The sequence below is a fragment of the Plodia interpunctella genome, chromosome 21 (assembly GCF_027563975.2).
Source record: "Plodia interpunctella isolate USDA-ARS_2022_Savannah chromosome 21, ilPloInte3.2, whole genome shotgun sequence".
NCBI classification, from domain to species: Eukaryota; Metazoa; Arthropoda; class Insecta; order Lepidoptera; family Pyralidae; genus Plodia; species Plodia interpunctella.
The window spans coordinates 1,608,895-1,623,707 of NC_071314.1; the positions used below are offsets into that span (position 1 = coordinate 1,608,895).

The 14,813-nt window shown below is 35.3% G+C and overlaps 1 protein-coding gene across 2 annotated transcripts; it reads right to left on the bottom strand.

Moving 5' to 3' along the window:
- Positions 1 to 1,715: 1,715 nt before the first annotated feature.
- Mer (Merlin) lies at positions 1,716 to 14,781 on the bottom strand. 2 transcript variants are annotated; one of them, XM_053760971.2, is made up of 13 exons: positions 14,450 to 14,781; positions 13,741 to 13,870; positions 13,178 to 13,383; positions 12,622 to 12,746; positions 12,368 to 12,470; positions 11,196 to 11,402; positions 10,164 to 10,268; positions 9,334 to 9,465; positions 8,524 to 8,670; positions 7,486 to 7,686; positions 6,645 to 6,823; positions 5,391 to 5,596; positions 1,716 to 3,507 (listed from the first exon to the last, which is right to left on the bottom strand). In XM_053760971.2, exons 1-12 carry the CDS (start codon positions 14,534 to 14,536, stop codon positions 5,392 to 5,394), a joined length of 1,827 nt encoding a protein of 608 aa, XP_053616946.1. In that variant the 5' UTR covers positions 14,537 to 14,781; the 3' UTR covers positions 1,716 to 3,507; position 5,391. The 2 variants fall into 2 exon arrangements, with proteins under 2 accessions (XP_053616946.1, XP_053616945.1); XM_053760970.2 differs by having other exon boundaries at positions 1,716 to 4,741; positions 14,450 to 14,780.
- Positions 14,782 to 14,813: the final 32 nt, after the last annotated feature.

The window sequence follows — 14,813 nt, forward strand, 5'->3', positions numbered from 1 at the left end:
TTCATAATGAAACTTTGTTTTCCCACTTTTCACGATCTGCTTGGCTGCACGTATGGTATGATCCAATTTAAAAAAATCGTCTCGAACATGTAATGTTGAAAGCGGCCCGGAAATTAAGATTTAGGAACCATTCGTTTTGCCATACACTTTCGATGTATACTATACATACAACTTGTTTATGTAATTTAAAAAAGTATAATTTGACATGTCTACTTGAAATATACACTTTTCAAATAAATGTGAAAAGTAATAATTTCATTAATTACCACATATTTAATAATAAGACATTATTACCCAAATAAATGGATACCTGTAATCAGTATAAATTTGACATACACCATACCGTATAAATTTTCTTATCTACCAGACTCTTTAATAGTTATTTCAAGGTAAATTCCGCAGGTTTTTTATTACATAAGCATTGTTGATATAATTTATGGCAACATAATAAAATATTGCTCAACAAATAAGTGAAATTGAAGGTCGTTCTGTGAACGTTGTAAAACAAAATTGTTTTTTTTTTTTTTAAATATCACGGTCTGAATAATATAACCTTTTAGTAGACTAAATGTTTTGCATTTGGATTCTTACTTAGGTTCCACTTTTTTAGCCTGTTTTACGTTAGGACAAAAATATAACTTAAGTCGAGTTCCAATGTTGTTGGACATTAAATATAACTTAAGTCGATTTGCCAAACATTACGGCGAAGTGGCGTGGTGCGGATCCTGTGGTTAACACTCCCAAGGAAGGTCCCAAGTTCGAATCCTACTCCAGCCACAAAAAATGTATGCATGTTTAGTTTATACATATTTGCAATGAATTTCGGTAGATGTGTATGGAAGACATTTATATTTTTACGACTAGCCTTGGATCATGAAAGACCTTTTTAAAAAAAAGTGTTGTTCTTATCATATTTTCGACGAGAAAAGGTACCTTACGGAGGGTAGTCGTTTAAGACTTTTCACTTGCTCATTCTTATTATAGACTAGCGGCTCGTCCCGGCTTCGCTCGGGTAAAACCATAATAAAAAGTACCCTATGTTATTCCTGAAGGTTTCGTCTGCCGCTGTGCCAAATGTCATCAAAATAGGTCTAGTACTTTTTCAGTTTATCCATCACAAACAAAACAAATCTTTTCTCTTTATAATATTAGTATGGTTGCGCATAATACGTAGGAAGCGACTGCCCTCTATATCATATTAGTAACCTTTCTCGTGGAAAGACACAAGAACGACGTTATAATTTTCTTCCATTCATTCACATATTAAATATGGTTAAAATATACATTTCACTATTATGTACTTTGAACAGTAACTAGTAAATATAACTAATTTATATAGGGTGTTACACTATACCTTTATATACATATATCAAGTGGTAAGATCCCATAATTATACAAAATTTTAAGTTAATAATTGTCCAGGATTTAAATAACAATAAAATAACTGGCCACCAAAATTGTATTGGAGAAATAAGTTGACATTGTTATTCTAATTTCAAATATTTTTCGCTGTGAAGAAAATTGCCGCCGATAGTTGAGTTGTATTTTTGGTTTCCAATATATATTTACATTTTAATTGCCACTACACAAGAGTTTCATTTATTACGACCATAGATATTGTTCAATAATAAATCTTTTATAAAAATAGTTATGACTGTTTTTAGAAGTATTCTCTATTACAGGATCTACCCAAGGTACCATCGTTTACCACTTCATATGTATATAGGTTATTATGTACAACCTGTAAAGTTATATAGATATACTTTAACAATATAGTCGTTGCGTTTTAAAACAAGATATTTGTCAATGACTAAATTCAGTTCCTAAGTTGGTTGGAATGGGTATTATTATCCCTAACCGTGTATACCATTAGTATATAGCAATTCCAACAAGCATAATGTGTTTGTGAGAGTGAGAAAGCTAATATGTTGAGTATAAACACGGAGAGGGAAAGAACTATATAAAATGTACTATCCTGACCGCGTATCCGAGGTATTTATAAAGTAAAACCTCAAATATAATCACGCGCAATTCACGACGGGAAAATGCTAGAACAAGAGGTTGTGAGTGAAGAGAGATAGATAGTTATCTGTACTCGCGTTTCGCTGTTTTTGCGCTCGATTAAATAAATAAATAAATATATTAGGACAAATCACACAGATTGAGCTAAAGTAAGTTCCAAAGTAAGTTCGAGACTTGTGTTATGGGATACTAACTCAACGATACTATATTTTATAACAAATATATATAGATAAACATCCAAGACCAGGGCCAATCAGAAAAAGATCAAATTAGAGTAAGAGTATTCGGCGCTCAAAACTAATCTTTATGTATCGCATAAAGTGTATATGAAAAAATAATAGTGCATTGTGCGTTTGTCCTTTTACTTCAAAAAACATATTTTAGTCAGCAGCATTGCCCCTATAATTAAAAAAAAAACTGTTGCGTTTATATCGCTCGGGGTAATTTAATTTGTACATATGTAACGAGTCGCTTATCCTACGTAACTACAAGGTACATAGATAGAATGGTCTGGTACATAATTTGAACTGTATGTTGGGCACATTTGACAAGTATCAAGGCACAATTTTATTGAAACGTCGACTTTATTGATTTTGAAGGACTGGCATTTTTATATACATATTACATGTATACAAAATCTTAGTATTTTTAAACAGTTGGTTAGTTTTAGTTTAATTTACAAATTAAAGAATTTTAATATAACAATGTCAATACTAATACCCATATGTATTTTTTATGCATGCTTACTAAAGAATAAAACAGTTTTCATTATTATTTCCGTGAGTGTAAAGTCGATAATCTCGTGCATAATATTCCACCTTGCTACTCGTCTCATGTTTGCCGTTTGAACACTGCAAATATATACAGTTGGTCTAATTGTAGGGCCATCTTACCTATATTTAGGCAGTAGGGATTCAAACTATTGTCTTTAAATAATAATAAAAAGAAAGTGCACAGTCTTCCTCCCTATGCCCGGGTAAGAATGGCCTGTCAATGTACAATAAAACTTAAAAACAACACTTACATATAATTATACAGATCTTTCTTATTATTGTTAATTACAATATTAAACAACGTTACTACAAAAGAAGCGTATAATTTGATTTCTAGTTATTTTTTTCACTATTCTTGTGATTTTTACTACAAAACAAGGCATTCAAGCCATTTAATAAAAAAAAACGATTACCTAAATTACAATTTGTGTTATTATTTCGTTATTTTAATGATAAATTATGATTGTAATTAGATTTAAAAAAAACTTTGATTTATTAAGAGATCAGTTTTCCCTTAGGCCGAAATATATATTTTTTTCATTTTACTGACTACTTTTCCAAATAAAGCTCATTATTTTTATACTTATTGTTAATGTAAGTTAATAAAAAAATATTCAAAAAAGCGATAGACCCTCTAGTTGACTCATTGTGAACAACGTCGTCGAGGGAGAATCCAATTTTTCGATTTTCATTGTCACGATTCTCACAATATCTAAATAAAAAAAAAAAAAAAAACATCGACTCTGATGGAGGCCAATCGTAAACAAATTTACTTATATTTAAGGAACCAATTCAGTTTGTACAGGCTGTTGCAAAACACCTATATACAATATAAAGATACCTTGAAATATTCTTTATGTGAGGTTTCAACACTTCTAGTATTAAAGAGTGTACCGAGCGTACACCAGCGCCACCATCCTGTTTTTATAAATTTCTTTTAAACAGAAGCAAATTTTTTAAATTTGCTCTCCGAGCTAGATTATTAAAATTTACTTTTATTTAAAAGAAATTGATAAAAACGGGTGCTGATATGGAAGTTTCCTTACTCGAATTCCTTACTCGAAATCGAACTGAATTATAACTACTTTTTCGAAGTGTTAATATTAACTTTAAACTTCGCATAGGGTCTACCCAAGGTACCTTACCATGTGGTAAGTATGTATGTATGTGTTTTATAACACCCTGTATGATATTAGCTGTTGCCCGCGGCTCTGGTCGCGGTAAATTAGCCTACATCACTCTTCAGCTCTCCAATTATCTTCACACCAAAATTCACCTCAATTGACGTGAAAGAAAGACAAAACATATTTTCATATTTATAACATTAGATAATTGATTAAAATGCCAATTGATTTAGGTTATTGAGTATTGAATTGATAAATCAAGCGTATAAGCTCGATTTGCAACGAATCTAGTAAAATATATTACTAAAATTAATATGTAATTGGTAATGTTCATTACATTCGCTCGAAGGTAATTGTAATGTCGGCGCCAAAATGTCGCCAAATAGTTTGTCAGACTTTGGCGTATTCGGTATACATTGCTGGTTTTTCATCGCGGTAAATAAAAGCACTCGTACTAACTCCGCAATGTTCACGAATTCGCGTCGACATGTGTCTGTGTTCGGCAACAGTGTGGAGCTGGCATAATGTCGGCTATGTGACAGATACCGATGTAAGTTAACGAATTCGTGAACATTGCGTAGTTAGTATGAGTGCTTTTATTTACCGCAATGAAAAACCAGCAATGTATACAGAATACGCCAAAGTTTGGTAAACTGTTCGACGACAGTGCGGAGCCGGCATTACAATAGTACTTTATTACAAAATTGACGTTACACAATTGATAAATATTGTCGTGTAATTAATCCTATGTTAATTGTCATCGTACCACTTACTTGTGCATACTTGAGAACACTACATTTAACGTTAGGTGGGTCAAATTACCTGTGAAAAAATCCATATTATTTTTCGGGTTGAAGTTATTGCATTGATAAAATTACATTCTTAAATATTATGTCCGCTTAATATCAACATTTGTATTTAAAGATCTACTTAAGATAGATTTACTTTGCAGCAAAATTGGATATTAATTTGCTAATTCGTGAAGGAAAAAAGAAAAGGGCTTCAAAAAGAAATAGTATTTATGAAGCTTTTTTGCAATCGCGCCAATGAAAGTTCGCAAGACACCCGACAGATGGCGTTATAATCTAAAATTATTTACGAGCTTAAAATATTTTTAACACAAGAAACTTTGGGTTTCACAAGTGTTCGATAGGGTTATAATAACTCAATCACATTAACAAAGAATTGATAAAAATGGCATGGTTGTGTTGTAATTCCTTTAAGAGATTGCATATTGTGATAAAATTACGCGTATATAATCTCTTAGGGTGAGTTTGTCTTAAAGGTTCTCGTAAAAGGCGAGTCTGGTTTTCATCAAGGCCTTGACTACTAGCAATGATTACATTACATTAGAGTATTATTGCTCTTCGTAAAAGGCGATTTTGGTCTTCATGGAAGCTTCAACAACTAGCCACATATAATTGTTCGTAAAAGGCGAGTCTGGTCTTCACGGAGGCTACATCGTACATACCTCAGAGGTCCTCGTAGAAGGCGAGCCTGGTCTTGGTGGAGCCCTGCTTGAGGCGCCGCAGCGTGGAGTACTTGTTGTCGCCCGCGCGCGCCTGCAGCTCGTGCAGCCGGTCCAGCGGCGGCTGCTCCACGCGCAGCACTGTGAACTCGCAGCGCAGCTCGTCCAGCTGCTGCTGCAGGTGCTTCGACTTCGCCAGGTACTCCACTCTGTTGCCGATTTCCGATCATAATCGTTATCGTTAAATAAATATATTACGACTAATCACACAGATTGAGCTAGCCCCAAAGTAAGTTCGAGACTTGTGTTACGGGATACTAATCCCATAACGCAAGTCTCGAACTTACTTTAGGGTATACTAATATCGATGCTAAGTTATAAATTGTTGTATCATTGTAAGCTTATCGTTGAGTTAGTACTCAAAGAATATAGTAGTAATTAAGTGGTTTGCCGTTGTTTTCTCCATTTCACACACAAGTTAATAATCATGACCAGTGTGCAGGTTTCCTCGCGATGTTTACCTTCACCGGAAGCAAGTGGTGGTCGATGAAAACTTACTATACGTGAATCAGATTGGTATACAAACTCATGTGGCACAAGTAGGATTCGAACCTGGGACCTTCCGATAAAAAGAAATGAAAGGACGGACCGCCAGATCTAGATTATTTATCTAGGATCTATGTATTTAGGACCATTGTGATGTTTCATTGACTAAAGGATTATTATATGAGGATTTAAAGTTGGTTGGAAAAGTCAATTTTTAAAAAGTGCTAAATTATTAGTCAAACTACAACACAACACGCGTTCTTTGTCAAATATCTGCAACGAATCTTGTGACGTCACTTGTTCGTGTCATTAAGTATGGAGCGTTTGGATAAATACAGAGTTACTGGTATCTAACGCATAACCTTCCAAAGGCGCATAAGGTACATAGAGACTAACATCTTTTGTTCTACGACTTTTGTCTAAACGTAATAAATAAATAAAAAACTTTTTTTTAGTTTAAAGTCGTTTGTATAAAACGTTAACTCTATGTTCGATTCCGCTACACAACGCTACTGTACTGTCTCGTGTTGCTCGGCTATTACATAGAGTTAACATGTGTAGAATCTAGTATAGAAAAGAAATAGATTGTATTTTTTAATATGAAAAAAAAAAATCCGAATCACGAAAAGTCGTAGAATAAAAGTTGCTTGTTTTGATGTGTCCGAGTAGTCTTTAGGAGGTTTTGCGTTTGATACCAGTAACCCTGTATACCTCTCCTTTTCTATCTCGAGCGACAGACGATGGATGTGGGGGTCTGAGTCGTCGGGCACCAGCTGGTAGGAGTTGAGGTCGCCGTCCGCGGCCGCGGCGCCGCTCAGCAGCGGCTCCCCGCCCAGCTCCGCGGGCAGCGAACATGTGGACGGGAACATACTTGACGGCACTGTTGACGACTGCAACACATACAAGTTTAGTTGTTAGACAAATTAAAAAAAAAAAAAATCTTCATTTCGCTACAACTTTTGAACGGCTGAACAGATTTTCGTGAAACATGGCTCACAAGAACACACGGGATAAAATTATCTATGACACAAAAAAAAAAAAAAAAACTAAACGAAAATCGGTTCATCCGTTTAGGAGCTACGATGCCACAGACACTTTAATCTTATAACACCTTTCTTTTCGCGTCGGGGGTGAATAAAATAGGTGTGTACAGTAAAGTGATGACAATATATAATCAATCAATCTAGACCATACAATTTTGTACTGTAAAAAATGTGATTGGTAAAAAAATTGTTTTCTACTCTCTTTACCACATTCGTTTTCTACCCTTTATCTTCTTCTTTCTTTAAAGACTAGCCGCGCCCCGGGGATCCGCTACCTTGAGAATTTCGGGATAAAAGTACCCTATGTGTTATTCCAAGTTACATTCTATCCGTGTACAAAATTTGAGCAACCTGACGATGAGGAACCGTTGAAGCTTCTCCTGTGTCTCCAATACAAGCCAAGCGAGCTATTTACACCAAGAACAACTAAACAAAAAAATTGACGCGATAATTTCAGAAACGATGTCCACGTTATAGCTTAAAAAAAAAAATATTCCGAAACAACTTACAACGGTGCTGTTATTAGGCATTGTGCCCGATCCTGTGGTGGTGAGGAACTGTAACAGCTTCTCCTTCGCCTGTTTCTCCGCCACTCGCGCCGCCAGAAGCTCCGCCTTGAGTCGCTCCGCCTCCGCGGCGCGCTTCTCGGACTCCTCCACGAGACGCGCGGTCAGGAATTCCGCTTCCCGCGTCTTACGCTCTAAGTGCACCTGGTTGGTGAATACGTTCAAAAACTGAACTGATTACTGCAATTAGTTGATTGATTAGCCTCGTAATATTTAATGTTTGCATTGTCCCGTTCTATCAATGTCAATTACAAGCACATTTTACACCTGTAAACTCATGTTTTAATCTGTTTATAAATAGCTTTATATAGTTATATAAAGCTATTTGATTGTCATATTCATGACTCATAATTGTTCTAATATTCCTTAATACCTTAATTTTTTTTTTGGAGTCAACACAATATACTGTGTCCCTGCGGGGAGATCCAATGCATGCGGCACGTCACTGACCTCTGCCCATTACACTCTATTGAAGGCGGCATTGTCAGGATCCACGAAGCCGGCAATGTTGTTCAAAAATGGATTGATGGCTTGCCTCTCGATTTTTAGTCTCGGTTTGTGTTGTATGTGGGAAAAAAAAAACTACATATTGTGCAGACTCCAAAAAAATTTAGCTTTTGTTTGAAAATGTTTACAAAATTTTGAAAAACCACTCAAAGCCTATTCAGAGAATTGAATGTTTATTAATAACGCGGTTAAAGTATTAATTTTTGTGGTTGATATCAAAAATTGTATCTAAAACCATTCAAAATTCGTGTTTATTATAGAAAATCTCTCTTCGCGTGTTGCATTAGGAGCTGTGATGCCCCAAAGTTCAGGGTTAGTAGTAGTTGCGGACGGCAAGCAACATACACACTAGTGAACTACAAGTTATGTTACTTTTTTTAGCATTTTACAGCAGATTCATCACACAAAACTGACAGTTATTTAAATAGTTATAATAACTGTAATCGCTTGCAACAATAAATTGTGGATTTCTACCTTCTCCTCCTCAGTCTTGATGGCAGTCAGTCTCAGCCTGGCGTTCTCCCGCTCAGCATCAGTCGCCTTCTGCGCGAGAAGTGACGCTTCTTCCTCAGCCATTCTGCCCTTCTCCGCTAGAAGCTCTGCGGTTTCCTCTGATCTTCTCTGTGTTATTTAAATAAAAATCGCACATAATTACAAAAACTATGTAGGTGGAGGCTTGGTAATACTAGATGTTGCCCGGGGCTTCGCTCCCGTGGGAATTTTGAGGTAAAATATAGCCTTTAGCAATCTTGAACAATGTACCTTTATAATGGTGAAATAATTTTTGAAAACGGTTCGGTAAGTTTCGGAGATTACCCGCCTCAAACATACAAAGACATAAACTCACATACAAACGCTTACCTCTTGATAAGAATGAATATTTTATTTCACAAGATGAAAAAAAATATGCCTAAATAAAAACATTTGTATAAAAAATATAAAACAGTCAACTTAGCAATCAAATTCTTTGAGCTAGAATTTAGGTCGTTGACAGTTTTGTAAAAGTGGGCCCTCATTTAATGAGAAAAACTGTGCTGTTTTGTTAAAAAAATATATCACAATATAATTAAAGTCCCGTAATTTAAAAATTCCCAAAGATGGTGGAACAATTAAACTTAGGATGAAAACAGAAAGCTAAGTCAGACCTTCTCTACTCCTAATCATCGCGAAAAAACAACTGTTCCCTATATTCCCTTAACTATTTACGCGGGCGGAGGCGCGGGCAAGATCTAGTAATATAAAATGAGAGAGAGAGAGATTGAATAAACAATGAACATGACTAACCAGAGCCTCATTGGCCAGTCGTATCTCCTCCTGGTATTGCAGCAGTCGCTGTTCCATAGTAGCTCTTTCTCTTTCTGCCGCTTCGCGAAGCTGTTTCTCTCTCGCCAGCTTGTTGCGTTCTATTTGACGACGCTGCGGCGAATAGTGAAATTACAATATTTATAAAATTAAATAGTATGAATTGTATGCCATCACAGGCTGAATGATTGGAACTAAATTCGTAAATTAAGACAATTTTTGTACCCATACAAGGCAAATAAAGACATTCTTATTCTGAAGTTGAATCCATAAGGAAAAATCTATAAGGAAGTTCTGTGCCCAACATTGGGGACGTTTAAATGGTGGATGCTGATGATTAATTGATATGAGGTGAGGTGAAAGCGAATTTAAATAAAAAGCCCTTTTTTCTACTACTATTGTGCATGTTACTCGCGTCGCGCGGTGCGGTCGTGTTCCTTTGAGATTATAACTGACGGTTGTTTTGGTTATAACTGTTGGTTCGTTTTTATTTCTCTGTGATTTTATGTGAAATGATTGTGTGACCTGTGAGAGAATACTGTGGCTTTACTTTGTGCAGGTTTCATTGTGGTTATATTTGAAGTGACTGTGTGGTCAGAAGTTATTTTGTAGATGTTCTTCTGTGATTATTTGTGTGATAAGACAGTTGTTTAAGATTAATTGTAGTTAATTCGCTTTTTCTTTTAGAGCTTTTTAATTTTGTATGAAATTTTATTTCACGCCTTTGAGCAAAAAACTAAATTCATAAACTACTAAAATTCAACTTTACGTTCTAGAACATAAAATTGAATTTTATATAATCTATATGGTACCTGCTTCTCCTCCTTGGCCTGCGCCTTCATCTGCTGCACCTCCATCGTGTCGGGCTTACGGCGCCGCATGTACAGGTCGTGGTTTCCAATGCACAGGTCCAGGATCTACACACATATTTTTTTCCCCTAGATATTTTAGTCCCACAACTGGGCAAAAGCCTTTTTCATCACGTTAATTGTTAACTTACTTTTTCATTTTAATAACAATTCGAAATTCGAAAATATTAATTTCAACTTAAGATGTATTAATGTAATATATATTACATTTGTAACCTTACTTAATTTTGTTATAACTTTATATGTAGGCTTTATATTATAAGACTTTATACTATATATTATAATAGGCTTTATACTATATATTATAATTTATAGGTAGGCTTTATATTATAAAACTAAGTCTTATGGCCGAGATTTTTACACTGATCCCGGACTTCATAGCGTCACAGCCCCGAATGCACTGAATATGCGAAGAGGATCATACTAATTTAAAAAAAAAAAACCAAATTTAAAATCGCTCACGTCTTTATATGTTACGGATGAGACAGAGCCAAGAATTGCGAAACTCGAAAGCCACGTTAGCTATATGTCAGGTATAGGAATTGAGATTAAATAGTCACACTAGCCCATCGCCTATGAGAATTTCTTTTTTTATAACCCTTTCCCTTGATTGACTTTTACAAATAGCAAGGGAGAAGCAGCTGTATCATTCTGTTCCTCTTTGGCTCTCAGGCCGGCATGGAGGATGTGATTTTAATAAATAAATTTACTTTTATATAATGGTCTAATACACTAAGTATTTTTACACTTTATTAATAGATAAAATGCGTTTATTCGGCTTGGTTTATTGGCTTCATGTTGACACTTAATGTGACATGTGACAGTTTATGTTTTACCGCCATATATAAAGCTTTTGCCCGCTGCTTCTCCCGCGTTTATTTCCCACGGGAACATTTATTTCTCCGGGATGAAAGGTACCTTACCGTACTGCAAAATTTCAATAAGATTAATAGTTATTTCAAACATGACACTTACCAATTTGTTCATGCCCTTAGGCGAGAAGAAGATGAAGTTTGTCACAGATTTATCGACGAACTTAATGACGAACTTCTTGTCGTCAAACGAGATGTGCTTGATCTCCGACCAAGGAAACGTCGTCTTGGGCGTCAGCTTGTTGTCCTTCTCATAGATGTTGAGTCCTAGCGCTGTGACACCCAGATACAGGTCTGTGTCTTTCTTGTTCTAAAATAATAATAAATATATATTAATAATTATATGAATATATATTATTATTATTTATTTAATACACTAGCAGCTTAAAGCTGATGCGTGTATATTCAAATTCAAATTCAAAATTCTTTATTCAATTTAGGATGATATACATCACCTATTGACGTCAAAAAAATTACTTAAACTAAGTCTACTGCCGGCTTCCAAAGCGCAAGTGAAGAAGAAGCGGCGCAACAAACTTCACCGGAGCCTTTTCTCCAAGGACGTCAATTAACAAAAAAAAAGTCTTATATATATATTAAAAATTAGGAGGACGAATTTACATCATTATTAAAAATGTCAAAATTTGAATAAATAAAATAAAATATGTATTTCCAATAAAATTATTGAAAATTGTCACACAAAATATATATATAAATAAAAAGCTAAATGTACAAAACGTACGTAATAATGTCATAAATCAATTACATATCTTATGAGGATACTGCACCATGCTTGGGCCAAAAATTATTGTCGTTCACATACTCATCAGACTTGTAATATGCCACCTTAGCAATAAAACGAACGTTGTACCGATTCAGTCTTTTTCTGGCGTCGTGCGGTGCGGTCGTGTTTCTTTGTGATTAAGTGTAATATGGTTGTGTGAGTTTGCTCTTATTTCTCTGTTATTATAAATGAAGTGTGTGAAATAAGTAAATGTACGGGTCGCGACGGGAATTTCGCGACCCGTACATTTACCTATTTCACCCCACAGGGATGGCCATAATATATATTGTTGATATTTTAATAAATTTACAAGGGTTGCACTGTTGGTACTTTGTTACAGACTGCACTAGGTTCATTTTAACGTACTAGGTTATAACCTGCAATGTTATATGTAATATGTATGATAATAAATAATATAATTATTTTGTATTTCCACTCTGTGTCGCCAACATATCCCTATTTGTCTGAACATGCACAAGGAAGAAACTTACGTTAATGGCAAAATAGTTTACTCCATACATATCCAAATCTTGTGCTATTTTCAAATACTCCATCTCTGCCTCGTCTCGAGACATGCCTTTATGATCTGCATACCTGAAAAACACATATTATCAACTAGACGAAGTGTTGGTAGTCAAGTGGCTCGCACGAATTACAGTCACCGTGGTCGATGCTACATTAAATAAAAAAGTCCCGTTCCTATATATGTGTTTTAAAGTCATGTACTTTGGATCCCCATACTGACCAGATCTTGATGCGGTCCTCCCACATCTCGGGCGTCATCTGGTACTGGTCGATGACCCTCTGCGGCAGCAGGTCCTCGCTCGCCAGCATGCCCGGCTTGTATGCGTTCTCGTCGTAATCGCCGTACTAAAATTATACATTTGTGAATATTTTTACAGCTCACTAGCTATTTCGTTTTACTTGATCTTGCAAGTCAATATATTCCGCCAACTCTACTTGTCAGAGATACAGAACTTTACAGAGACAAAGTAGAAATTTTCGACGCCGTTTCAGTTAACGTTCAGACCTTAACATAATAAACATGATCCGATGGTGCACTGAGGATCCAGAAACCATCAACTGTCCATTTACTGTGGGACATGATTTTTTTGTCCCACATTGACAACAACAAGATCTCACTGACGACAATAAAAATTATCCTTTAAATGTACACTGAAATAAAGTGTCAATTTGGTCCTAGTTTTTCAATTGTTCCAAATATCATTGAAATCTGTCCAGCAGTTTCGTCTTGAAAGAGTGATATTAAAGATTATCACATTTATAATTATTATATGTACCTTAGCTTGCACAGCATAGCTGGCCAGAAGCACAGACGCCTCTGGCGGGCAGTATATGTCCATGCTGAGGATCGCCTGCTTGACCTGCAGGAACAGCAGGTGCTGGGTCACCTCCTGGATCAGCTCCTCGGCCACGTCCTCCGGGTACAGCTTACAGAGCAACATGAATGGTGTGCCCGGCATCTGGGAGACACATTGGTCTTGGACTGAGGAAGGAAAATGTATATTATACACTGGCAGCTAATTAAGCTGATTTTTGTCCCCAGTGAAGACATTAGACAAGTGATCTATCAAACAATCAATCAATATTAAAATTCAAGATTATTTATTTCACTTAAAATTATACACATCACTTATTGACATTAAAAATTTACTTAAAACTAAGTCTACCACTGACTTCCAAAACATAGGAGAATATAACGCGCAATGCATGTTTTGAGGCAGTTATAGACCATACTAACTGCAGAAATCAATAATAAGACATATAGTAAAGATAGACCAACTTTTAAGTAAGTTTTTTCATTTTATTGTTTTTTTTTTTTTTTTAAAATGTGTGCTAATACCTCTTTTGTCTAACTTCAGCCAACTTATAAAATGTTTAGTGTCCTCGAATTGCAGTCCAAAGAACCATGTTTCTCGCAACCCTATTGTTCTGCATACCAAGTCAAAGAGGTCACGGCCTGTCGCCCGCCACTGAAACAAATTTATGCAAGGAATTTTTATAGGAAATTTTGCTCCAATTATTTGATTTGAATAATAAATTATCACAACACAAAATATTTTTTATAATGCAATAAATATTTTGTATTTAAAAAGTGATGTGTTCTTCAAATATTAGCAGTTCTAAAATATAGAGAAAATATTTATATTATATTTATTTATGGAAGTGTTGTATAGTTTTAATATAGTTTATTTGTAATATGAAATGTATTGCTGTAGATTAACCAGTTCCCTTGATTTCATAGTCCATATAAATATGTGTTTTTCAAATTAATTTCAAGTTCCATTACTATTTAAGTATGTAAGTTTTATTGTACCCATTGCTAAAACAAAATAATTACAGAAACAAACATACATATACTACCTAAAAGTGTTTACAATCAACATAACAGGCCACTACTCATTCACACTATTTTGTGTACCTATGTATAGTGGTTAATATCAATTTGCAAGTTAACATCCGCGGTCTGTGAGTCAACGCAGGGCATTGTTTGAACCCTCATTAATATCCGTGATAACGAAATGAAACGCACAAATTTAGACCAAACTTACTTCAAGGTTAAACTCTAACTCCGCGTCCAGTGTACATACTTTAACTGGGAACGATTTGGAAGCCTTCTTCCTCCTAAAAGGCGGCATTATCACTAAGCATAGCTCGCACTACAGCAGCAAAACAACGCGATAGGTTATGATAAAACAACTGCCATTAATTAATTACACTGCAATGGCCAACGTTTACGTAATATGCAATCGAACGCGGAATGCGTGTAAATTCACATTGCGTACTATTTCCAGCGTTTATTATTTACAAACAAGAAAAACGTCAATGAAACAAGAACAGTGATGAATGAAATGAAAAATTATCAGAAAACTACATTCGGTTCTACATATACAAGTACCTAGTTCTTCGCTGTCG

Coding starts and splice junctions, on each gene's coding strand:
- Mer (XM_053760971.2), bottom strand. CDS start 14,536: ATGCCGCCTTTTAGGAGGAAGAAGGCTTCCAAATCGTTCCCAGTTAAA. Junction 12,747..13,177: donor GCTATGCTGTGCAAGCTAAG/GTACATATAATA, acceptor GTATAATTTTAG/TACGGCGATTACGACGAGAA. Junction 12,471..12,621: donor GAGGACCGCATCAAGATCTG/GTCAGTATGGGG, acceptor TGTGTTTTTCAG/GTATGCAGATCATAAAGGCA.